Source organism: Pithys albifrons, chromosome 1 (genome assembly GCF_047495875.1).
Source record: "Pithys albifrons albifrons isolate INPA30051 chromosome 1, PitAlb_v1, whole genome shotgun sequence".
NCBI lineage: Eukaryota > Metazoa > Chordata > Aves > Passeriformes > Thamnophilidae > Pithys > Pithys albifrons.
This window is the reverse complement of record NC_092458.1, coordinates 77,269,724-77,297,098: the sequence shown is the minus strand read 5'-3', so window position 1 is coordinate 77,297,098 and position 27,375 is coordinate 77,269,724. Positions and strand designations below refer to the sequence as shown.

The 27,375-nt window shown below is 41.2% G+C and overlaps 1 protein-coding gene across 1 annotated transcript; it reads left to right on the top strand.

Annotated features, from left to right (window-relative positions):
• The first annotated feature begins 1,544 nt into the window (after positions 1 to 1,544).
• On the top strand, positions 1,545 to 25,586 carry MTNR1B (melatonin receptor 1B). Its single transcript, XM_071571553.1, has 2 exons — positions 1,545 to 1,761; positions 24,718 to 25,586. The coding sequence occupies exons 1-2, from the start codon at positions 1,545 to 1,547 to the stop codon at positions 25,584 to 25,586; spliced, it is 1,086 nt and encodes a 361-aa protein (XP_071427654.1).
• The last annotated feature ends 1,789 nt before the right edge of the window (positions 25,587 to 27,375 follow it).

Here is a 27,375-nt window from a genome sequence, read left to right as displayed (position 1 = left end):
AGCAACGTGCCATAATAAGTTATTTGCTGTTAGAAACGACAGAAACTTGCCCCATTTTGCCAAACTGACACCACAAGGCAGGTTGTCTCAGGAAAACTGTGAAGCATACCTCTCCCTGTGTTGAACAGACACGAAGAGGAAGTATCCAGTCACACAGTAACCTCTTTGGCAGGTGTAGCTCCTGCATCATTCTCTAAAGTGGGGCAAAACCTGGAAGCAGGGCAACATACAGTGTGGCCTAGATGGCCTGAAAACAATGCAAAGTAGGGCACAAAACCTTTCCAAGTTACGTCTGCTGAGAGCAGCGCTAATTGCCAGCACACGCTGTGTGAACCCGATGACACGCTGTCAGGGATGTCGGCGACACACAGGACGTGCTAGCTATGCCAGGCACGCTGGGAGCCGGGCACGGAGACACGCAGGCTCTGCCCTCCTCTGTCGCACGCATCTCGTTTATTTACTTGATGCAAATGAGCACATGGCACCTGTCACTTTAGGGGCCCAAAGGAAACCGCATGTTTCAAGGGCAATTTCAGAGAGAAGCCCAGCGATGCCCCACTGTCTGCTCCTGCAGCTGGAAAGGAAAATCCCCCGAAACGCTCACAGCTTCTCAAGCCGACATTGGTGCGGACACGTCCTGTCCGCGGCGTACCCAGTTATCTCCTCACGGGCGCTGCCCTTCATCTCGACCTGACAGACTGCTGTGTTCAAACACGAGGCACAAGGCCACGGCGATGGAAGTGTAAAAGCTCGTCAGATCCGCAGCCAGGCCGACGCGAGGAATGTACTAAGACACCCGTCTGGGCGCGCCGCCTGCCAGGAGGCAGTGAGGGTGGGGGGAATGGGGGGGCCCTGGCCTTGCGCTGCCGGGAACACCGCGGTCTGAACCGCGGGGGAGGGGAAAAACCAAGCAAACACAACCCCCGAACCAATGCACAACCAACCAGCCCTCAAACAAGAACTCTTCCCGCGGCGGACGGCGGATGTTCGTGGTTTGAGCCCGAAGGCGGGAGCAGCGCTGAGAGAGAGAGAGGGGCTTCTCCGCCGCCCTCGCCTGTCCCCGCGGCTCTCCGGCGCCGCAAGCCGCCACCAGGGATGGCCGAGCGCGGCCGCCCCCGCTGCCCGCGGAACCTGACGCCCCTTCCTGCGCATCCTGCCCCCTCTGCCCGCGCATCCTGCTCCCCCTGCCCGTGAATCCTGCCGCCTCTTCCCGCGCATCCCACCAGCCCTGCCCGCGCTTCCTGCCCCCGCTGCCCGTGCATGTGCCGCCTCTGGCCGCGGACCCTGCCGCCGCTGCCCGCGCATCGTGCCCCCGCCTCGGCAGCCCCACCCTCGGCAGGCGGGACCGTGCCCGCCCCCGGGCTTACCCCGCCGCCCGGGAAAGGCAAGGGGGCGCTGGCCCCGCCCCGGCCCCGCCCTTCCCCGCCCCTCCCGGCGGAGCAGCCCCGGCGCGCCCCTTAAAGCCGTTCCCGCCGCCCGCGCAGGCAGAATCCGCGGGGCTGCCGTCGGTCGCCGCGGGGAGCCGCCGGGACGGGGTGTCCGCGATGCTGGAGAACGGCTCCCTGAGGAACTGCTGCGACCCGGGCGGGCGCGGCCGCCTCGGCTTGGCGGAGAGGGAGGAGGCGGCGGCGGGAGCCCCAAGGCCCGCCTGGGTGGTGCCGGTGCTGTCCAGCGTGCTGATCTTCACTACCGTGGTAGACATCCTGGGCAACCTGCTGGTCATCCTCTCCGTCTTCAAGAACCGCAAGCTCCGAAACTCAGGTAAGGGCTTGACCCCTGCACGCTGTCCCGGTGGCAGCAGGGGTTGGCAACCGCCCGGAGCCGTGCGGGCACCCATGTCCTGCCGCTTCCAGCTGTCCCGAGGAGCCCAGCCTGCTCATGGAGTCCGGGCGGGACGTCCGCTGAAGGCGGAGGGGCAGAGCTCCCTCCATCTGTGCTTGCCCTGTAGAGTATGCAGGAGCCCCCAGGCGCTCAGTTACCCTTGCCAGCGCACCGACTGCGCGCTCGCCTCGGGCCGCGCTCCGTCCTGCCTGGCCCGGGAGGGAGGAATGCTCTTAATGAGCATTGTGCGCTCTGTATGGAGCTCCCGAGGAAGGGGAATCGGTGCCATCCGCTTAAAATCCCGGAGACAAAGAGGGTGCCCAAAGCGGTCGGAGGAAAAAAGGAGCTTTTAAAACTTGCCCGAAAGTCCTGAGGATACGGTGCTGTGCATGCGTGGGAAAGCGGCTCAGCCTGCACTCCGGAGCCTGTATCAGAGTTCAAGTAGTCTTTCATGAAATCGTCTTTCTTTCTTGTCTCCTCACCTCATATCCTTCAACCAGAAAAAAGACAAATAAAATGAGATGTTTTCTTTGAATCGTTTCTATAGTTTTTCCTTGTGTGTGCTAGAATGTGGCTCTGCAGTTTTTATCCACTAAACTTACTGGCTTGCTTTCCTCATCTCTTCTGGGCTGGTTACACGTGTCTCAAACTACAAAACTGTAGTTAAGCATCAACTTCTTGGATTTGCCTCCCGGCCAACTTCCCTGATTCGCTGCGTTCGGGTACTACACCCCCATCCTCCTCCCATCGTCGATGGTGCCAGTTGTTCACTGATGCAGAGGGCAGGGTTGCTGCTTGTACACCTGCACTCGGCTGCCTGGTGGGTGGTGGTGCAGTAGAAAGTGCTAGCTCTGAAAGAGTGGTGTATCTACTACAGTTCTCAAAGGACCAAGCAGTTCCCTGAACTGCTCACTCCTTCAGGTCTCGAGTGCCATTCTTTGCCATGCGCACACAGGCTGGGGTAACCAAACTTTGCTGGGAGCTGAGCGAGTTTCGATGCATAAGGTCCCCTGCACTCAAAGAGCCAGTGGGCTCTGCCGTCGGTCTGGGTCAGCGAGTGCTCCCCCGCCGCGGGGAAGGAGAGGGAGGTGCTGCCTTGTTTCTCCGGAGTGGGGGATTTGTTTGTGGTTTGTTGGTGTTTTTTTTTTGTTTTGTTTGTTTGTGTTGTTGTTGTTTGGCAGTTTGTTTTGGGGTTTTTTTCTTAACCAGTGGCACTTCCCAAGTCCTGGTGTGTCTTGTGTGCAGTGTCCAGAGCTCCTGCTAACTGGGAGGAGGCGCTCAGTCATCTTTGCTTAAAGCTAAATCATACTTAGGAGCAAAAACAGTTTATGGAGGGGTGTCTTGCTCTCTCTCATCGTTGCAAGTCTAACTGCGTGCGAGGTATTCCGGCGAGTCCCGTTTACATGGAGCTGAGCAATCACAGCTCACGGGGCGGCGCCGAACTTGAAAACATCTGGAAGGGTTGTCTGGTCGAGGGAGGGAAAATGTGGGAAGGTAGCTACCTGTCCTTTGGCTTGTGCCCCCACTGCATGTCCAAGGGCACCAAGCCGCCACCGCGGGAAGCAGAGCCCTACCGATGTCGGCGGCGCGGGCACACCCCGGGAGCCGGAGCCCTGCGTGCCTCGACGGAGCCGTGGCTGCCGACCAGCGCCGGGCGCTGCCCCGGGCGAGCGGAGCGGGTCTGGGGGCAGGGAGCTACCCCCGCTCCCTCGGGACCTCCTGTGAGTCACTGGTGCTCTCCCGGCCCCTTCGGCGCCCGGGGAAGGCGCGTTCCCGAGGGATTGGCGCCAGGGCTCCGGTGGGAAGAAGCACTGAGGCAACCGACTCTCGCTGGAGAGGACGGCCGGCCCGAGGCATTAAATCCCGGCCGGGCGGCGGCAAGAGAGGGGCTCTCCTCTGAGCCGTTTCCTTCGCTCGAACTACAGCAAGGAGTAGGTTTGGACTGGAAGAGCATGATGACTGGAAAGAATAAGTTTCAAGATAGTGATCAAAGTGCTCTATGGCATTCTAGGACCGTTGGAAAAAAAAAGTGGTCATCTTATCTAATTCAAATGCCTACTAATTGATCTCCTTCTAGGATCATCCTTAATGTGATGTCACTGACCCTGTCCCAAAGACCTCTTCATCTTCGATAAGTACTGTGAAGAATAGCAGGGAAACCCTTCTGCATAATCTTCATGAGGTTAAATACCTTTTAAATTGCCAGTTCTAAGTTTTACATCAGGGAGAGATGACTCTTGGAGGTGAAGAGGAAAGAGGATAGTTTGGTAAATGTCCACAGAAGTCTTCTCAGGTGAAATTTCGTTAGGAGCGAGCAGAGTGGAAGAAGACAGCAAACTGATGTGGATGGAGTGATAGAGGGGATGGGGAAGTGGTGGAGAGCTAAGGCAGCACATGGCAGCCCTTAGCATCCCACAAGGCAAGAAGGTGGACAGGCAGGACGACTTGCAGTTCTTTCTGAGCAAACAAGAAGCATCATACTTGTACTTTTAAGGGGAGTGAATGCATTAGAAAGTGAAATGGTGATGAAATACCTCATGAAAAGAGTTAGAGTTGTAATAAGGGATATCAGAGATGACAAGATGAGGTTAGGGGAATGGTAGTGACAAGACACAGGGCATCCAGATGATTGAAGAAAAAAGGAAGAGCACCATGAGCACTCCATTCCCTTTGAAGAAGCTAATGAGAGATTTTTCTTGGATGACAATCTGGAACTTCAAATAAGTCACAGGTGTATGGAGAATAAATTAACCACTTGCCCATTTCTGTAGTACAAATAGTAATCTTGCCTTCAGAAAGCAAAACAGGATTTAGCACTTTCATGGGATTTATCAACACTATTTCATCCTTGACTTTACAGAGAAATCTGATAATTGGAAACAATGTAATTATGCATCACTCTCCTTAAAATTAAGGCATGATAAAAAGTAAATCTATTTTAATGCTGGTATATAATGGCAAGCACAAGAATGGAGTGAAATAAAATGACCCATTAGCCTTTAAACTGATATGAATTATGCTCAGCAGGAGATAAATGCAGAATGGGTAGAACTGGTTCTTCTAGACATTGCTCATTCACTCCTCAAACAGTGGGAGCTTTGCCAGCCTTACAACAGAATGATCATTTCAAATCATACAGAAGCCTCTTTCCCACGTTTGTATTTAGTTTTAGGGAAAATTTCTGAAGACTTTTCCAGGTAATGCATAGCATAATTGCTATGAATCAATATGCTTGTCTTATGTAACTGCACTCAGTCTTTCTGTGAAAGGCTGAGCAACTTCTGATCTCTAAAACTGATTTAATTTACAGAAATTAATGCTTTTATCAGTTCTAATTTGGGAGGAGACTAATTTCATCCAACACACCACAAAATGAAATAAAACTTTATATATGGAAATAATGAAATTAAATTAGCCTGTCTTTCTATTTGAAATGTCAAACGTGTTCTGAATTTTCAAAAACAATTACTGATTTTGTGTGTCTTCAATTTAAGCATCCCTAGTTGAAGGCAGCTTTTAAAGTACTAAACTTCTGAAGTGCTAAAGTTTACATATGTTCATTTGCATGTGGATGATCAAGTACCAGGAGGTTGCATCAAGTCAATCCAAAACACTAGAAGCTTTAAGATTGTCAGGATACATTTGTATACCCATAGCTATAAACCTAACATTATGGACTGGAGTAAGAACCTGGTAGGAAGCACTCCAGAAAGTGGGAACTGGTGAGGCATCTCCCACAAGACAGAGATAAAGCAAACCATTTATATTTCATTGGCTTTAAAGCCAGCATGAAATCAGTGAGAAGTGAGAATTAGGCACATTAACTCAATATTATTTCAAATAGTAATGAGGACTTGGGACCCTTTGACTTTTAGCAGATGGTCTAATATTAACCTTGGTGCATTGCCAAAGAATACATTAGTGGAAAGTGATATTTTTAGTGCATTTTGTCAGCCTTCTTCACTCTCTGCACTATTTTCCTTTCTATATATAACAGGAAACACAGCACAATAAGCTTCTGATTTACATTTGAATAGCAAGGTGCTGTTGCAACACAAATTAAATAACAATTCCTGCTTCTTTTACCTATAAGAACATAGGTGTATTTATATGTTTAGTTCTGTCTAATGTGTGTGTGACTATAGAGATGGACAATACTTCTCATATGTACATCTGTACAAAATAAAATGTTCCTGAATGTAGAAGTGTAATTTTGGTACACACCTGTCTACTAAATAAATGTGTTCAGCAGTATAACGAAGTCTTGTAGTCTTTTCCCATGCTTTTTCCATAGGCTTCACATCTCTGTGGTACAGCTGAGGCTAAGTTTTCTTCATTGTTAAATGCTGTTTGCAATTATTCTTCATCTCTTTGGCCACACCATTTCTCTTTCCATCCTTTGTTCTTCCTCTATTCTTATTCCTGTCCACTGGGAGATAGGACAGTTGTCACCTGTGGTGGAATTCATATCTTAAAAGACTACAGTGGAGAAACCTGTCTCTGAACTTCTTCCCTTAAAGTCCCTTTTTAAGCAATGGAGAAAAATAAGCATTATCAGTGATTATTAGTTTCTAATTTATAGTGGATATTTTTATCCATAGAACTATAATTGTCATTAACTTGATCATTTCTCCAGCTGGTGAGAACTTTTCTGAAATATTACTGGAGAATAAACACATATTTACTTTTTAAACTTCTTTTCCTCATAGTAAACAAGCCAAATGCTTTTAGTTTCCCCTGATTAGCTAGGGTCTTAATTTCCCTGTTTGTTTTAGGCCTTTCAAATCACTTATCCAAACTACATTAATAGGTCTTAAACAAGAGAAGACTGAACTGTTCATAATAATGCAAGTTGAAGTACCATCAATACCTCCAAGAAAACATTAACATTTTATTCCATTCTGTCCTTTCCTACATGGACAAAATGGACCTTGCATGCCTTGAAGCCACATTTTCCTTTTATGTGATAGCATCATGTAGGTGGCTGTTCTTGGTGCAGTCACTTGCTGACGCAGCTCTTCTTTTTCTTTTGCTACACAACTATTCCTTTAGTACCTGATCTCATACCTCATGTTATTATACTCGATCTCTTTCTGCTCTTTTAGTCCTCAAGCAAAAAAAGATCTTGGCATTTCCTTGTATCAATGTAGGCTCTCAATTTTGTATTATCACAAAATTTCATTAGTCTTTTTTGTGTTTTGTGACAGAGTACTTCTGAAATAGACAAAATTAGTTCAATGTAGGTTATCTCCCTCCGGTCCACCAGTTTTCTTTCATCACAGACAGTGGTAGCAACTGATTGTGAGTGGTACCCTGGTGATTCCAAGGCTAGATCCATTTAGAGCAACCTCCCAGGTACAGAAAGTCCAAGTCCAGCTTTTATTAAGAAAAGATGATCAGATTAGTTGGTACAGCCACTTTGTATAAGCTCACATTGACTTTTATTCCATTTATCTTTACCTGCATCTTTAGCTTTCCTATTCTCCCAAGGTTGTTTCTCCAGCCTTTCCTACCATTAATATGAGGTTAAGAGCCCAAGCATTTCTCAATTCATTGTTCCTTTGCAGCAAATCCCCTCCTTGAATACAAGTGCCATGTTAGCACATACTCCATGATAGACAAATGAGTCTTCCAGTAGTGGCAACACTGTTTCACTGTTCTCGTTACTTCCTGACTAATTGATTTTCTGACTTACTGCGAGCACCATTCATGCAAACAGAAGCAGCACTTGTGCAGCACCATAGCAAGGGAGGAGGAAATGGGTAGTAAAGTGTGAGAGCACCACAGCTGCAAGTGAGTCATGGCAACACTGTTCTTTGGGATGCATGTGGAAGCCAAGCTCTTTTGCACAGCCTGAGAGAAATCAGCACTTCCCTACTGGCAGTAAGGACCAGAGAACACATTCAGCCCCTTTTTACAGGTCGCGTATGTAGCTTCTTTGTCCTTTCAGAACACATGACACTATTTCTGAGATAAGAGATGTTAAAAAGTTTCTGCCATCAAGTATCCTCAATCTCTCGGACAGTTTTGCTTTATTGTAGACATGCCAATTCCTCACCTGCCAGTCTGCCTTGTTCCCAAGACCACTATTATTGTCCTTATTAAAAGCTCTAGCAAAATCTTTCTTCAGATCAGGAGCCATTTTAACTTGATTTTCAGGTTCCCCCTCACCCAGCAACTTGCCTTTCTTTTTTCCATTTGTTGTTGTGCTGAAAGAGCATTTTAGTAATTTTATATGTCTTTGCAAAGCCAATGAAGTTAGGGGGTTTGTCAGTGCCCATTTTATCCATTTTTGGTCTCTCACAGTTTTCTTTAGTGGACATAACTTTTCCTGTTACTTCTACCCTCAATTCTTGCCCTCAGTATCCTTAGTGAGATAAGTCTTTCCTCCATTTAGATCTGGAACTTTTTCTTATATTTGTTCCCCACTTTTGGATACAAATTACAGAGAATATTTTTGTAACTTTAATATGAAGCAATGCCAACCTTCCTCCACATTCAAGTCCCTAAGCTCCTCAATACACTTGATTTCACTTTCCTAATTAGCTTCTTTTATTTATCAAAATGTGCAAGCCTCCTGCTTCATTATATCTCTTTTCTTTGTTCTTCCATTTAATTTAACCAAAATAATCCCATATGTTTTCAATACAACCTTATTTTCTATGACAGGCTCTTCAGGGATGTCTTTGTTCTTTATGCAAACAAAGGCCAGGGTATGTTGGCAAATAGACTCTGTATTGAAGAATTGGGTGTATGTCCAGAACTCAGCAGCTGTTTGTGTGCTTATTTTCCTCTTTACACATGAGGACCCATAGTGTCCCATTGTTAAATTGGTTCCATTATTATTTTCATACTAAAAGAGAGGTGTTCTCATTCTACTGCAGGTTTCTGCATAATTCCCTGCACATTGGCTTTGCAATTCTTCCTGGCACACTGTCTCCAACTCTTCCCCAGTGTAATTTCGGCTTTTACCAGGGTATATCATCCTCTCTCTCTCACTGCCTCTCTCTTCCCCCCCTTTTATGAAGACAATAGACTTTTCAGTTAATAGTTCTCTTCTCTAATCACTGGTGCAATTCCATTCTAACAAAATTGTTTCCATGAAGTTCTATTTTTATTTCTTACTGGGCTTGGATCCCCTATTTTATTGCATACGTTTCTGGCACTCTTTACTGACTCTACTGCTTTTTATATTACCACTCCAGCTGAACTCCTCAGTGTCTGAGCTCCTGTTTTCTGTATTTTTTGTCACCACCTTCCTGACGCCAAAATTCCCTTGCCCTGGGTGTTAAAAGAAAAAAAACTGTATGATTCCTTTCAAGCTCTCTTTCCATCTCTCAATTTCAAGTTCTTTTTACTCATCCTGCCAGCCTGGATTGCAAGCTGGTATCCCATATGCTTAGGTGTAGTCTGCCCATGAAGACATGAAACCTCCTTTCAGAAAATACCTCCAAAATGATCAATACTCCAAATCTTTCTACATCACTTCTAGAATTATTCACTCATGTGCCCATGACTCATGTCATATTTCTAATTATGCTTCTATTCTCTTCTTGGAAAGGAAACAGCAGAAGTTCAACAATTCCATCCTCTTTTCTCTGAGGCTTGGTTAGAACAGTAACCAGATGAGAAAATAGATCTTCAAAGTTACTTATGAAATAATAGCTCTGAGCTTTGTTAACCTGTTAATAATTCCAAAAGTAGAAGACCAAAATGAAAAGTCAGTATTGTTCATTTGCAAAATAGGAAAACTACTTTAACAAAGGAAGTATCCTTCAGGAAAAGGAGGTAAATCTTCCTAGTAAATTTAGAAAAAGTGAATAGCAGAGACCTAGGATTGTTGTAGATGAGAAGAAATCTAAAGAGTACAGAATTTTAAAATATTTGGGAAGTAGAAAGTTTGTAAAGTAATTATGAGCCTAAAGGGATCAAAAGAAGCATTTAGGAGTATAGAAAAATCATAAAGTAGGAAAATAACTTCTCTATCAATCTGCATCACAGGGAATCCTGATCAGGGTAAAATTACAATCTGAGGCAGGTTATTCTGCAGTCATAAGGTATTTTGTATCCTCTTTAGAAGCACCTGGCAATACCATGTTAGATGATATCTCTAAATTATAATTTTCTTTTATCCTGTAGAGGAAATATTCAGTTTACTGATAAGTGAACAGGAAGTTTATCACCCAGATCAGCTTTTATTTTAGAATATAGTGCTAGGTTCTATTCTACTTAGTAAATTGAGCAATTGGTGTCCTTATCTTGGGAGGAAATAAAATGATAACCATTTAGTGAGCTGCAGAACTACAACGTTTTTCTTTAACTTGTAATAGAAGAATCTAAGGGTATATTTGTGTTGTGTATTTCATTTGGCACAAGTCCACTCTACCCATGTTCTAAGCAAAACAAAAATCAAAGCATCGTGTTAATGTGATGCTTTGCCTGCAGCACCATACCCAGGCTCTTCACAGGACCAAGCCTAACACAATCAAAAAACTTTTTTTTTCAACTCAGAGCATGAATAAATTTCCCTTCATCCCCCTGAAATAACCAATACAAACATACTCTCAGACACAAGAAATTCAAAGGACCTCTTAGCAGCTGTATTATGGCAATTCACACATGTCTTAGCAGCACTCCCTTTCCTGCCAGCTCTCACCTGGACTCTGGACTGCGACTGCAGTTTCTTTTTCCAGACTCACTGACTGCATGAGGAATGACCTCTCTGCAGTAAAGCTCTATTCTTGGATGGACCAGCAGAAGCAATTCAAGGATTCATGGTGCTCTTTGGCATAATCAGCCAAAGAACTATGAGACCAAACCTCCTCACAGAGTTCCAGGGCAGCTCATTTTGAAAGATTAATTTTTTCTTCTATTCTTAGCAGATATATATTCACCAGGTGACTTGAATCATTGTGTTGAGGATGTTATAGGAGACTACACTCATCTCATTAAATCGGTGACAACCTGTTCTCTGCCTCTAGGAGTAAATTCTACTCCTACTCCAATTGAGATCGATTATGAGTACCAGTATCTTCAGATATGTTCCAGGTTTTAGCTTCTTAGAAGTTATCTTTTACAAGTGCATATTGGTACCTTGATGTAGACTGTAAAGTACATTGTCTTGTTCCCAAGAATATGAAAACAGCTATGTTATCCTGAGTTGATAAAACAAATCCACTTTTTTCATTTGCAGAAAGGAATAAATGGTATGGCAATTTTCATCTTCTCATAAATCATTCTGAGGACTTGTTCTATTTTTAAATCTTCCACCTTGATATGGGCATGAAACAGATTTTCTGACAGCAAAAACCAACAGAAACATATCTAAATCACTGTGGCCACAACTCCACTGTCCTCCCTACCAACTGTAGCTGCTTCGGAATCTTCTGGTTTACTTTTGATCTCAATACTGATAAGGACTGAGCTATTTCAGAGAGTCAGCACTTTCCTGACATTTCAGCTGCATGTGGAACAGTTATTTCTTGACACAACAGCAGATAACAACAGCCTAAACATATTCATCAAATTACTAAGATCTTGTTTATTGTGATTATTTTTTAATTATTTACTAATTATAGAGATATTTGAATTCACGGTTTAATAAATGCTGCTTAGGTTACATTTGGAGAATAAAAAACATAACCCTTCTGACAAAATTACTATTTTTTTTCAGCTGCTTTTATGGACTTGGATCAGTTTCAATGTTTACATACCTGTATGAAGACTACAATAACTTACATGACACTTCCACAAACATTGTCATCTTTCTGTGGAACAACATCTGCTCACCTGTTGGTTTAGATTGCCGTATTTGCACAGTGTAGGCAACAGTTGTTGTCAGCTGACATGACATTCAGCTACTGGAGCTTAGAGTCTGACTAACCGGAAAAGTATCCGCTTAATACATCAGCCTTGTAAATATAATTATGTTAATTAGTTGTAAGTTCAGAACTAGCATATAATTGTAAAACATATCACTGCAAAGAAGACAGAAACCTAGAAATTACATTCTCATAGCTCTCTGATTTTCTTCAATCCAGCCTGAAGTTCTTAGTGTCCAAATACATCAAGTACACACAGCATTTCATTTGAGTTCAAATAGGGAAAAGGACCTTTTGTCAGATAGGTGTCACCTACGAATATGTATAATAATAATCAATCCAGGTATTTTTATTTCCTACTTTTCATTCAAGTAAAAATAATCAACTTATTGAATATTATTGGCATAGTTTAAAGAAAAAAGTGTCTATTCAAGATGCTCATTCTGTGCAGATCCTGCCCATGGTGAAATTCATTGTAGTTGTATCTTTAGGACTTTAAAATTACATTCTTAGAAGTAGTCAACCTTATTCAGGTTTTCTACTGACCAGTAAAAGGCTGTTATATTAAAACATGCTGTTTTAATTCAATACAAGTAAAGACATCCAAGTGGCATAGTTATAGCAAATGCCAGCTGAGAGCTATCCCATCCATCCTTTCTGACCTGCAACGTACAGTTCTTAAGACTCTTGTGAATCTATATGCAAGAGGCTAAACATTCCAGCCAGCTTGTTTGAAATCAGTTGTCCCTCACAGAAATGCACAGGATGTTTTTGGATTGTTACGGAGGAAAAAATATTTGATTAATAGGGGACTGGTGTATTTGTATGCCTTTATCTCGTTACATTAGAGATCATGATTGAAAGAAAATTTAAAATTCAAACACCCCTGCCACAAGTCAAATAGCACATTGGTATGTTCCACGTGTTTTACTAGCATAAAATATAGTGTCAGAAAATGATTGTTGTGCTATGGAATATTAGAGCACTTCTACTCAAGGATACAAAACTTCCCTGTGATTTCTAAAGTGACTGCAAAAGTACTTACTATTAGATTCACAGACAGAGTTAGAGCCCATAGATAACAGATTGTTTTCTGAGTAAATTTTCATGTTAAGCAAGATTTTCCTTTCTTTTTTTATGCTTTCTTTTGCAGTCATTAGAAGCAAAATGTATAAATGTTAATCAGATGTTGAAGCAGGCCTTGTAAAAAGAAAGTTTAACCACAGTGATTTGCCTAGAATAGTTTATCTACTGGTAAGTGGGTCAAAGAAGTTTAAAAGATTTTACCTAGGTTTATGATCCTAGGTATGAAACATTGACTACACAATCCAGAGTCCAATTTCAGTGCTGGACATCTGTTGTTTCAAAGTAAAGGAAAACTTAACTAATTTGAGATCCTGTCATTATGCCTTTAGATAATCTGAAAACAATCTAGTCCTCTTCAGTCCCTCTTACAAAACACCTGGTAGGCTAGGACCATAAAGACTGTAAAACTTTCTGTACAGTCAGCTTCCTGGTTAAATATGAAGCAAGAATATCTGCTCTGCTAATGGAGACCAAATGAAATATTGAAGTGTACATGACCTTCAAACACAACACTCTCATGTAGCATATAAAAAAGTGATTTCCACTTGAGCCTGATTTGGTAAAAACTGTATTGGTTTGATCCAGGTTGCAGGTGTATTTACACAGTGAAAGAGGTGTGACTCAGTACATTACACAGACAGAAGTTACCCACTGATCTTTCTGGATCACAGCCCACCAGGTCAGTCATTGGGGTGTCAGCTAGGACTCCTAGGACAAGGGATTAGTCTGAATGGCTAGCTGCAGTTCCCAGTGCTCAAAGATCATCAAAGCAGTGTGGGCAACAGGATCCTGCAACCTTGGTAAGCTGAACCTAGCATGTGAGTAGATAAGGAGGAAAATCCTAGGCTTGCTAAAGCCAGTGGGAATTGCTTTCCAAAACTGTTTTTGCTAGGAGCTGGTGCCTCCTGCCTCTTTCTGTGCAGCCCTTACCACACTCCACTCCCATCTGCTGCAATCTGCATTGAGACCTCTCCTGACCAAGCAACCACAGCTCACTGTTAATGGCTATGTCTTGTCTCTACATACATAGTAACAGGTATGATCTTCGATAACCTCTGCTATTTAGTAGATCAAGTAGAGCCCTCATCTGTTGTCAAATTGACAGCATCTTCCCTCTATTTCCTAGTGAAAACAGTAAATATCCTGTATATTTTTTCCTTACTAGAACAGCTCACCATGAGAAGTTGTTGAGTCTCAAGGTAGATAGTCAAAACCTGCACATGGCCATGAACAAGTCACTCTAGTTGACCCCTTTAAGAATGGGAGGATTGAACTAGATGATCTCCAGAGATCAATTCCAGCTTCCATGACCTTATGGCTATATTGCTGGAATGCCTATGCCTATCACCCCTCATTTACCTATCTCACCAATATCATGACTTGCAGGCCCAGCCAGAGCAAAGCTTTTATCCTGACATTTTGCAAGGTTCCCACTGGCTCTCAGAAAAGACCTTGATTCAACAAAGGATCATTACACGCTTTGTCTGTATTGAGTTGAAACACAAACCAGCTAATACTTCAGAAGAGAATATACAATCATTTTCTCCAAAAGCATTTTATTTACTCATCTGTTCACATGCTGTTTACAAACCTATGAGGATCATTATAAGATGAATCATGTCCGTGTACTTTGCTTTAAAACCTTGTCTCCAAAAGAAGCAGATGGCAGAGACTGACAACACCTTCTCCAGATTTTCATCTCCCTATGCATGTACAGTGATAAGGTCTTCTAAAAGCTCAGAACAAAAGGGGTAAGACTTTGCCTTACTGCAAGGTTATAAAGGCCATTTTCATGAAGTATCATCTATTTTCTTCCTTGGTGAAACAGGAAACAAGAGAAAGGAAAAGATCTTAATGAAAGGGCTCCAGAGGGTATTAGAAGCATTGGCTACTTGTCAACATAAGTGTTTTACATATTAGTGTTTTCCATATTAGATTTTCCCATATACTCTCTTTACTGCAGTGTATCAGATCCCATTTTATAAAAATCCAGGATATTCCCACTGTGTCTGGGAGTTGAACACAGGAACCTCTAAAAGTACATAGCAGTGATAATGAGCTTGGATTTGATTTCTTTTTGCAGATGTGACTAGCTGACATTCACATACATTTCATGTATTTGTTTCTGACCCTGTAGCTGGCACATGCTGCAAGTCCTTCATCTGAAGCCACACAGAATAGCTGAGCAAATAACTGTGGAAATTACCACTTGTATGTCTTCATTTCTGTAAGAGGATATCCCAACATTTATACCAGTCAAAAAGTTTTGTTCTGTTTAAATGGGTCTACAGGGCAAAGCTACAAGATGCACCTTAGCATAGATAACCAAATCTCTTGGCTAACTGATGCTGAGTATGTCCCATAGTTTGCAATAGTCCCAATTTTATTCACTTTATATAGCTGCCCAGCAGCCTGGGTAACTTCAGTAATATCTTAAGTCTTTTATTTTAAATTAGAAATATTTAATATCTGAGATCAGTTGTTTGGTTTTTTAAATTCAACTAATCTGCTAGTAAAGATTAAAATAAAACAAAAAACAAATGAAATAGTTTAACAAAACAAAACCTAGTTTTAGTTTGAACAAAATTATTTCTATTTTTCAATATCCTGCCCTCCTTTCTAAAAGAAGGTGGAAGATAAGTTATTCTAAAGACTTGAGCACTGTTTTGTGTCTTTAACAAAGGGAAAAAACAACATAACTTCCTTTGACACAAATTCAGGCTAAAGATGGCAGCAAAGATGAAGGTAATAGAAGGTGATAGTAAAGGTAAGAGAAGATAAATTAATATCTGACAGGGCATAATAAAGTTTTCTACAGAGTTTTTAGGAGTGAAATATCCTTACTTTGTTTGTTTCCAGACTTCAGTCTTTTATAGTTGATCTGAAACAAGTTTTAGAGTGTTTTTTTGTCTCCTTTTCTACAAAACGACATCCTACAAAATGTTACATATTTCACTTCTTTTTTTCTATGACATGCTGAAAGACTGAAAAAAAAGTTATTAAAAATTATAGGTTGTCTAGTTCTTTATAGGATTTAACTAGATTGCACCAGTTGTATTTTACAGTTTTTCATATTATCCCCTTTGTCAGCAGTAAATGAGTTTTCATACTTGCAGTTGTGCATGTAGGTTTCCTATTCTTTCTTGGTTGAAGCAATCAACAGCTGTGATTACTTCAAGAGAAGAAAATTAAGCTTATACGTAGTGCCAGATACTGGAAACATGATTTCTTTCATAAGCCAGTGAAAAAAGAGTCTGGTTTCGTTGTTATTTAGTGATTGTGCTCAACAACTGGAGGTTTTGAAGCTGGGCTGCCACTGGTGCCCCTAGTGCTAAACACTTATAGTAAAAGTCTTAACTTCAATCCTTGCATGAAAAGCAATAGTACCCTAGATAGAGACATTTAAATTGAAAGAGGGTCAATTTTAAACTAAAAAGAGTAGATTTAGACTAGATATTAGTAAGGAATTACTTACTGCGAAGGTGAAAAGGCACTGGAACAACCTGCCTCAAGAAATTTGTGGATGCCCCATGCCTGAAAGTGTTCAAGGCAAAGTTGAATGGGGCTTTGAGAAATATGGTCTATTGGAAGGTGCCCCTGTCCATGGCAGGGGGTTGTAACTGGATGACCTTTAAGGTCCTTTCCAACCCAAACCATGCTAACATTCTGTGATTCGCTCAACAATGGCATGGGCCTTTTACCATCCTAGACTACCCTGAAGGTAAGAGCCTGACATCAGTGTTAGGGCATGGGTATAAGGAACCTTCATCCCTAACCTGCTGCAAAATGCAGCTCAGTTGCAAGTGGCTGGACAGACAGAATAAGGTTATTGCTCCTTCAAACATTCAGTCAACAAAACCAGGCTTGTTGTGTAGAGTGGCTGGCAAGATTCTCAATGAGAATGTTGTATCATAGCACTCAAACCCCCACAGCAGAGGAGTCCAAGAAGGAGCTGTGCATCTGCATGATGTCACTACACCTGCTCTCCCCATCACAGAAGCAGCTGTATAGGTATAGACCAAGGGCATAGCTAGCCTTATGGTCTGTCTTTAACTGTAGATGTAAGCAGGCACTCAGGAGAAAGAGAGAACAGAGCAACCCTGTGTGATACTTCTGTATTACCCCTTCTGATTCCTTCCAGCTTGGAGGGTTCCCTGAAGCAGGCATGTTATGTCTGTTTAGTAACCCTCAACTGATGTCTAAGTACTTTTCCAGCCTACCCTTGAACACAGTTAAAATTTTCACAACTGCAAAATCTGTTAAGGATTTACTAGAATTACTACCCATTGCTGCAACCACCCCCTTTTGTTTGTTTTGAGATCAACTACTTTTGCTTAATAGCTTTTCCTCTTCTGTTGGCTCCATCCCTTAATACCAGTATGCCACTATGTTCATATTTTGGAGCAGCATACTGGACTGGTGCTGTCATTTTTTCCAGAATGTGCCTAACAGAGGTGGTATTATCTAATGTGTCTTGGGAGAGTCCCTGCACATGTCTGTCTCGGTTTCCCACCTGTTAAATCATGAGAAGGAATTTCAATTTTTAGCATATTGCTGAAGAGCACTCTACAGTGCAAGTGGTGTAGTCTGATTCTAGGCTGAAATTCTAGAACATAATCTAGAAAGAGACAAGCCTGCTAACCCCAGATGAGCAGCAGAGCTGGTGAGTAGGGAGGGCACTCTCTGTGGGAGAGTGGACTATGTGAGACAAGCTCAAGCCCTTTTTCAAAGAAAGGCTCTTCTACTGTGGAAGTGTCTTAACTACTAGGCAACTCAATTCTCTGGTAGAATCTGTCTTGCCTCTTCTGCTTCCCCTTGTCTCTCTGAAAATACTCAGTACTAGGAAAACTCCTGCAATCTCAGAAAGCATTAGAAGCCCAGAAAAGTATTTATCATCCTGTCAATGGTACTATCTGATTAACGATCAGCGTTTTGCTTTCGAAGAACCAACCACTTGCTTTTGCCTCCTGTCCTGCTAGACGATGCGATGCATAGTCTCTGCTGTGGCTCATGCACCAGGTGGCAACAGAGAGTCACCACTGTCCCCACTCACACCAGAGGGAGCCACAGGTGGGCAAAATTACACACCTAGGGTTTACAAACCTCAAGCTTTTTTTAAAGTTTTTAACAGTACAGCACTTTTGCACCTGTAGTCTATTAGGAAACTCAAGACAGCAAACTTGCAGCAAGGACTGGTGTTCCCATATTTAACCAGAGCCAGAAGAGTGAGCATGCAGGAAAAGCAGAGGCTTTGTTTTGGGCTATGTTCATACTTGGATGCTGAGCATGCCAAAATCACTGTCTCAAAAACATATCAAACAACAGTGCAACCTAGATACCTCTCTTCAAAAAGACTGTGTCAACACCTGAGAGCTCTGACTTACAAGCTAAAATTCAGCTTCTGCAAATATACCTTTCATCACTGATAGTTGCATATGTAGGGCCAAGAACACAGGTCTATCTCAGTCCAGTCTACAAGTCACTAAGCCAAAATCTCAAGGTCCTTTTTGCATGCTACACTTCTGTTCTTGTGAGTCCTACTTTCTTCTTGGGGCCAGTCCAGTTTAATATATTTATCAATAATCTCGAAAAGGAGATCGAGTGCACTCTCAGTCAGTTTGCAGACAACACTAGGCTGGGCAAGAATGTTGATGTGATGGAGGGTAGGAAGGCCCTGCGGAGGGATCTGGACAGGCTGGATCGATGGGCTAAGGCCAGTTGTATGACGTTCAACAAGGCCAAGTGCCAGGTCCTGCACTTGCGTCACAACAACCCCAGGCAGCGCTACAAGCTTGTAACAGAGTGGCTGGAAAACTGCCCAGTGGAAAAGCATCTGTGGAATTTGGTCAACAGCAGATGAACATGAGCCAGCAGTGTGTCCAGGTGGCCAAGAAGGCCAATGGCATCCTGTCCTGGATCAGCAACAGTGAGGCCAGCAGGATCATCCCCTTGTACTGGGCACTGGTCAATCCTGTGTTCAGTTTTGGGCCCCTCACTCCAAGAAAGATATTTAGGTGCTGGAATATGTCCAGCAAAGGGTAACGGGGCTGGGGAAGGATCTGGAACACAAGTCTGATAAGGAGCAGCTGAAGGAGCTGGGGGTGTTTAGCCTGCAGTAAAGGAGGCTTACAGGATATCTTATTGCTCTCTACAACTACCTGAAAGGAGGTTGTAGCCAGGTGGAGATTGACCTCTTCTCCCAGGTAACAAGTGAACAGACAAGAAGAAATGGTCTCAAGTTGCACCAAGTGAGGTTTAGACTGGATATTGGGAAAAATTGCCTTGTTGTAAGGGCTGTCAAGCACTGGAACAGGTGGCCCAGGGAAGTGGTGGAACCACCAACCTGAACATAATTCAAACAGGTGTAGATGTGGTACTGAGGGACATGGTTTAGTGGTGGACTTGGCAGTGCTAGGTTAACAGTTGGACTTGGTGATCTTAAAAGGTACTTTTCAACCTGAATGATTTTATGATTCTACTTCAAGTGATGACTTTTTCTTTTTACATATCATAGGAAAATTATACTCACCAGTTATTCTAAACACTTTCATAGAACACACATTTCCTAAGAAAGAAATAACCTGAATGCTGCATAATTTGAAGACAAGCTTTGACTCATTGTTTATGTTATGTTTTTGCTAGAATCTCTGAAATATACTCTTCTAGAGCAAATATATTGCCTCTCCCTTTCCCTTACATCAAAGTCTGCAGTATATCCCACTAATATCTGAAGTCATGAAACATAACTACAAAAGAGCATATCACTGCTTTTAAACCATTGTGTTCAAAGAAAACAAAAGCCCATCTGGCACTTGTTTGGAGCATTACGTTAAACCGTCTGTTAGTAACACACTGTTGAACATTATATCAGATTAACATGTCTCAGTAAATCAAAGATTACCCTGGGTCTTGGCTTGTATTGTCACAGGGAATTCAAATGTCAATGTGTGAAAGACTTAATTCTGTGCTTCACCTGCTGCCAGTGTCCATTTCTAGTTGTTTCATTCCTGCTGACATGAATGGAGTTTAATCTGAATTAGGCTGGCAGCTTTTAGTTTTTCTGATGGAGTGCAAGGAGACAAAAAGAGTTGACACAGGTGATTTTAAACAGATTTAAAAGTTACCTATGTACAAGTATCAAGATCTGCAAAAGCTTAAATACTGTAAAAGAATGCCAACCAAAGAAGACAAAAATTAGTAGGAAGTAAGAAGCTTCAGCTTTTCTACAGGAGCAGTTTATGTCTCCCTGCCTGCCATTTAAGCCGTATTAGCTGAGCTACTTTTAAAAGAGCTATAAAAACCTACCCAGTCCTCAGTTTTGCCTGCCCACCTGGTAGCAATTATTTAGTCCCTCTAGAGTCATGTTTTTCTTTCAATATTAAAGAGCAAACCCTAAGAACAAGTCCCACAAACAAGACTGAAGTGGGTTTCAAGAATCTTATGAATTGATGGCCAGTGGAAAACATGATAGGTCAGAAAACACAGATATCACTGGCAGCATCAAGAATCAGCAATAAGATGTCCAGGACTCCCATTTAAAAGACACATCTGAAAGGTTAGTGGGAGTCCTGGCTCTGAAAGCATAGTCTTCCAACTTGTTATGCAATTCTTTCATAAAATATGCCTAAACCAACTCAAATTTTGGGAACAATACTCAGCTGAATAAGTATGGGCATGGATATATATAGTGAAGCTCCAGCAGTGGGATCTACTACACAGTTCCATCACAGTAATCATCTGTTTCGCCAAAATCCTGAATTCTGAATTCATATCTTACTCAGGTTTGCACTCAGTCTGGCACTTAGAAATATGTGCTGCTTAAATGGAGATTGGACCCCAGTTTCAGTCTCAAGGCTATTATACAACAGAGTGTGGAGACATGGACACCTAAAGTCAATTTTATACCAATTTGCTCTTAGTTGAGTATATTCCTGTTTTATCTGGTCCAGACCTTGAGATTTACATTAATGAGGATTCAGGAGAATCTGGAGCCTGGAAATTAAATTAAAGCTTTGTTCTCAAAAGGTGACTTTGTACAAGAAATTTCAAGACAATATAAATATCAGGACTGCATATTTTCAATTACTAATTAGTAACTATAGACAAGGGGAGATTAAAGAGGGGTAGTCTTATTGACTGAAGGACTGATTGCGTTCTTCAAATTGTTAGATATGCCTTTTCACTCTCTATGTTGATCTGGACTCAAACAGTAGATCAAACAAGCCACTTGCTGTAGTGAATCCTGGCTAACAAGCCTTGAGATTAATGTACTGCTATTTTTTTTTCTAAAAGTAAAAGTTGTAGGAACTATGAAAGGGGTCTAGACTTTGATTTCTGCTCTTTAACATCCAAATATAATTCAAGTGCTTCATTTTATCCAGAGTGAGGGAGTGAGAGTGAGAGAAGAGTGTGTCAGACTAACTTCCTTTTGAGGATGTCTATTACTATGAGTTCTGGAGAAAAAATTTTGGCTTCATTTTATAGAAAGATAGGACCCTTACTTAGTTCATTAAACTCAAGATTTTACCCTGCTTCCCTTAGTACAGATAAATTCTCACAGGTAGTTGTCAGAGTGATATAAAAGAGAATTATTCTTAGAATTCTCAGCCAACATAAAAGGCTACTTAATTATAATCACTACTGATTGTAAAAACAGGCAGGTTTTTAAGCCTTAAACCCAAAGAGAGAGATTTCCCACTTACATTCCATCTGAAGAGACACACTAAGAAGTCTGTAAAAGCAACTCTGCTTATAATTAGGGGTCTTTCCATTCCAGTGAATAAATGTGTTTCCTATAAATGAAAGTAATTCCCTCTCTTATGAAACTGAAGCTTAGGAACAAAGTCCATTGGGTAAATTCCGGAAGTAATGACAATAATTCCAACTAGATTAACATTCTGTGCTTTCCATTTTGTTACAAGCAGCAAAAAGTTACAGTTACCTTATGAATGTGATTTAGTCCACCCCAAATGTTGTGTCTTAGGTATATCAAGCAGCATTTACTTTCTCCAAGCACCTAAAAGACATCTAAGACCTTTGATTTCTCAATGTTATTTATTTATATTTTAGGAATTAGAAAACTTTCTCTCTACTTTTGTAGATTATTCATTGGAGTAATACAACATTAAACTTAATTCTGCAATCAACCCCAAAGACAGAAAAATACCATTGGACCTTACTTTGCAGTGCACAGTGCGAACACTCAACCCTGTAAACAGCCATAAAAGTGACAAATCACCTGAGGTCTTTATAGATATTGGACCATTTTTCTTCTGGATTGTATGGTTTTGACAAGTTCATTGCCAACTCTATTTATTCACTGCACCTGGAATTTTCCAGAAGTCCTAAATTGCACCAAAATTTTGAAAATATATTGTTAAATGTACTTCACAGTAGATTTTCAAGTATGATTGAAAGAGCTGAATGCACACTCTTTTTCAACTGAACAATTACATTTCAGATATAAGTTGATGCTGGAAGGCCTTGGAGTTTAGATTAATCTTAGCACACACTTTACCTTTTTCCTCCAAAAGGCATTCTAAAACATTTAAAAAAAAATCCTTCCTTCCTTCCTTCCTTCCTTCCTTCCTTCCTTCCTTCCTTCCTTCCTTCCTTCCTTCCTTCCTTCCTTCCTTCCTTCCTTCCTTCCTTCCTTCCTTCCTTCCTTCCTTCCTTCCTTCCTTCCTTCCTTCCTTCCTTCCTTCCTTCCTTCCTTCCTTCCTTCCTTCCTTCCTTCCTTCCTTCCTTCCTTCCTTCCTTCCTTCCTTCCTTCCTTCCTTCCTTCCTTCCTTCCTTCCTTCCTTCCTTCCTTCCTTCCTTCCTTCCTTCCTTCCTTCCTTCCTTCCTTCCTTCCTTCCTTCCTTCCTTCCTTCCTTCCTTCCTTCCTTCCTTCCTTCCTTCCTTCCTTCCTTCCTTCCTTCCTTCCTTCCTTCCTTCCTTCCTCCCTCCCTCCCTCCCTCCCATTCCTGCCTGCCATTCCTGCCTGCCATTCTTGCCTGCCTTGTCTGCCTCCCTCCCTCCCTCCCTCCCTCCCTCCCTTCTTCTCTATCTTCTAATATCAATTACAGTGATGAAAAAATGGAAGAGAAATTCTTGTTGCCACGTTGTAAATATATTCTAATAAAGATGCCCCTGCTCTTCTGTTAGTTTTGTCTTTTATCCTATTTACCATATAGCTAGAAGAGGCCTTCACAGTCATCTCATTCTTCTTATACTCAGAAGTGGGAACAGCTTTATGTAGGCCAGTACTGAAAAAAGCTTATTTAACATTTTCTTACAACCTTCAATGGCAGACTCAAAGCCAGGTGTTCCCGCACTTCCTTCTTCTTGCCATTAAATTCTTTTCCTCAATGTCTACTTTGAAACTTCTTTATTGTGACTGAAGATTGTTTGCCTTCACAACAATCATGGGAATAGGTTACATCATTTCTGTTTTGTTTATTTGAAGTTATGTTCTGCTCAATCGCCTCCCTTGTTTGTTCAATCTTTTCTCACAGATCATAAAACTGTAGCTATGAAAATACTTGTGTAGCTTTCTAAAATATATACACCAGGATACTAAATATATAGCAAGGAACCATTTAAAATATGTTGTACACCACTCTAGAGAGGAGTCATATTTCTGTACGTACAGATGGATAATCCTGCTTGCCGTTAAGTTCAGTAGCTGTGCTGCAAATTCTGATGAGCATGGTTGTCCACTACAGCGTATGGGAGAAAGAGCGCTCCTCATTCCTTCATTCAGGAAGCTACAAATATAAAGCGGATGGAACAAACAGAGAAGAGGTGAAATTGTCACTTTTTTATCAGTTTATTCTTACACGGTTGTTGCTTTTGTGACTTCCAACTAATGACATTCTTGAAATGAAATAGAGAACTGTTTTACTAGATGGGGACTAGAACCCTCAGAATTTGTAGAAATGAGCTTCTAACTGCTCTTTTCAGAAAACAATTACATTCCATGCACAATCTTAAAACTTACTTGGGTTTTCTGAATATCTGTTCATGCAGTGAAGGACTTTCACCAAAATATGAGTATGCAAACCAGAAATACATTTTATGCTACTTAAATGCCAAGAATCTGAAGTTATTACTTCCATCTACAAGAGCAAAATTCTTAAAGAACGATTTTGCATTTAATTTTTCAGTAATATAGCTTTGTATCTCACTATTTTATCAAAATTTTCTTAGATAAAATGCCTAGAAATTTCAAACTGATGAAAAGGACCCTCTTTAAAGAGACTCAATAAGGTTCGATCATATCATTAAAATTTCTTTAGATGTCATCAGCAGGAAAGGTTCTATATAGTCCTTCCATGAATTTGAATACATTCTCTTGCATGCATGCATTTTTCCTTTGTATAATTAAATATACCATTCTACAGAGGGTGGTAAAGGCAATTCACTCTTCCTTAGTCAATCCAGTGGGAAAATAACTGCAGTATGGGTAGGCCATTCATACAGATAATAGTTATACTAAAGACTATTGTGCAGCAATTCAGAGTACACATAAACCAGCACATCTTTCTAATCCCCATAGACCTAGTCTTTGTATGTCCTCCTTGGTACTTGTCAAGCCTGTTAGTATTCCAGTGATAGCTTAGAATGGCATAATATCTTGCCTATGTGGCACAATTTAGACTTTTCTTCCTTTTCAACTTATTCAATCCAGCTGTGGAGTTAGCTACACTGAAACAATTCAACACATGCTTATGTCTCACTGATGGTTATGTTTATTAAAGATAAAAATAGCAAAGAGGCTATAGACTAGTCAGCAACAGATTTGAAACATCATGTTGCTGAAGTTATTTCTGTGGTGTTCTAAGTTGAATTGTGAAATTACTTCCCTATTGGTCCTACATACCCTCTGCTTGCTAACCTCATCAATAATTTAGCTTTGCAGATATCCAAAATAATGTAACATATTTTCTTCTTTTCCCCAACTATGCTTGCTTTCATACTTATGCCTTTGTATTTTTTTTTCCCTCAGGTAATGCATTTGTGGTGAGCCTAGCTTTGGCTGATCTGGTGGTGGCCTTGTATCCATACCCACTGGTGCTCTTAGCTATTTTCCACAATGGATGGACGCTGGGTGAAATGCACTGTAAAGCGAGTGGCTTTGTGATGGGACTAAGTGTAATAGGCTCTATTTTCAACATCACTGCAATTGCAATAAACCGATATTGCTATATATGTCATAGTTTTGCCTATGACAAAGTGTACAGCTGTTGGAACACGATGCTGTATGTCTCCTTAGTGTGGATATTAACAGTAATTGCAACTGTGCCAAATTTTTTTGTTGGCTCTTTAAAGTACGATCCACGTATCTATTCATGCACGTTTGTCCAGACTGCAAGCTCCTACTATACAATAGCTGTTGTGGTAATTCACTTCATTGTCCCTATCACCATTGTGAGCTTCTGCTACCTTCGAATTTGGGTTTTAGTGCTTCAAGTCAGGAGACGAGTCAAGTCAGAAACAAAGCCAAGACTGAAGCCAAGTGACTTCAGAAACTTTCTTACTATGTTTGTGGTTTTTGTGATTTTTGCCTTTTGCTGGGCACCCCTGAACTTCATTGGACTGGCTGTAGCCATTGATCCTACGGAAATGGCACCAAAAGTTCCCGAATGGTTATTCATTATAAGCTACTTAATGGCCTATTTCAACAGCTGCCTTAATGCAATTATATACGGACTTCTTAACCAGAATTTTCGGAATGAATACAAACGAATTTTAATGTCACTGTGGATGCCAAGGCTTTTCTTCCAGGACACATCCAAAGGAGGGACAGATGGCCAGAAGAGCAAGCCTTCTCCTGCTTTAAACAACAATAACCAAATGAAAACTGATACCGTGTAGCTGTGTCATAGTCAAGGCAAGAGTTTGTCATGGAGAAAACAAAGAAAATAGTTGCAATGTTGTGGTCATTCCTGCTACTTTTGGGGGGTTTCCATTTGGATCACACTTTGTGACTGGAATTCTGTCTTCTTGGTAAAGCACATCACTCTTGATTTGTGATTTATACGAGATATCAATTGAAAATGCATTTTAGAGCTAAAGCAGCAGGTGAGTGCAAGCTGGTTTAGTTCTGAGAACTGAATCCTGCTTCCAGACATTTGAATGAGGTATTTTTTTTACTTCAGTGAGAGTTTTCCGTTCTTTATACAGTATCAGGATTCATTTCTTAGAAGATGTAGTGAAGGTACTTGGCTATGGGTACAGCAGTTCATCAAGGCTGCGGAGTGGTATTTTTCCTCCCTTCTGTCTCTACATTTCTGTGCATGCACTGATAACACTAGTGGTATCTTTGAAACAAACTTGTAAATTGGAGAGAAAAATATTTGTCTAAAAGCAAATATTAACATAAGAGACTTCCTTCCTCGGTTTTTCACGTTTACATACACCAAGATGGAGAATGCAGTGCATTTACTCTGCTCATCTTTATGGTCAATTTTATGGTAAATAATACAATACATCCAAGCTTGAGATGAATTGTTCCATGAAGGTGCTGGTGTCCTTTCAATGACTTTAGAAAAAGCTTTGATTAATAGTTTAAACATCTCATTTTGGATAGCTAGACAGAAATTTATCTTGCCTAATTTGGGGTGACTCCAGTGCAGATGTGTGCACAGGATTCATTATCTAAATTCCTGCTGTAGTCAGTAGAGTTCTATAAAATTATTCATTTTAGCTTGAAGCAGACATCTATATTGGTTAAGGGGAGCTGATCAACAAAAGTCATTGACTGCACCTTCATTGACTGTAACAGAGATCAGGCAGCTCGCAGAGATACATTTCAGGCAAAGACAGTTGATCTTAATCCCAAAAAGTGTACCTACAGTTCATATTTGCACAGTTCTTCAAATAAAATGTTGAGTTTTCATTTTATTTTCAAACTCAGCTCAAATTCAAACTGGACTTTTTCTTTTCCAGGTAGCACATTGTAACAGTGATTGTGCAGATCAGATTGCAGTCTGGGTTATACTCCACAGCATCACAGTAATTTACACAATGTGGCTGTATTCTCTCTAAATCAGATTAGGGATCTGTGTGCAAACACACAGTCATTGTGAAGCCATTTTATCATTAGACCTGAAATGCACAATATTCTTAGCAGTGCTGGTCACGGGAGAGAAGCTAAGTCTCTGGTAAATCCATGTCAGGTACTGAAATGGTAAAATGAGGAATTCAGGTTTCTGTTACATTCCAGTTTGGGTTTCCTGACCTGGATATCATAAAAAGTATTTTTTTAGTAATATTACTTTGTGCAGAAAACATACTGCCTCTGAAGCCATAAAGATGTGTTAAACATCACACTTATGTTGCTATATTGATAGGAAAATATCAAATAACCACAGTATTTTAAATATTTTATTTGCTTTCAAAAACCTATGTAAAGCATAGCAAAGTAACAAATGTGATTATTCTTTTAGCTGCTTTCATGTTCTTCAGATAATTTCTGATAATAATCAAAAGTCCAGTATGCTATGACTCAGACAGTACTAGCCTGGTAAGAAGATGGGACAAATATGACCTGGTGGTACATAATAAAAATATTGTGGCTAAAAGGAGCAATCATTAATATGTAGGTTCTACCTGAAACATAAGTTTGTAAGTCTGAAACAGTTTTGATAAGTATTGTCTTTCT

Bases quoted from the DNA above. Each gene is read 5' to 3' on its own strand.
- MTNR1B (XM_071571553.1), top strand. From the start codon at position 1,545: ATGCTGGAGAACGGCTCCCTGAGGAACTGCTGCGACCCGGGCGGGCGC. The intron at 1,762-24,717 runs GTAAGGGCTTGA...TTTTTCCCTCAG, and splicing joins CCGCAAGCTCCGAAACTCAG to GTAATGCATTTGTGGTGAGC.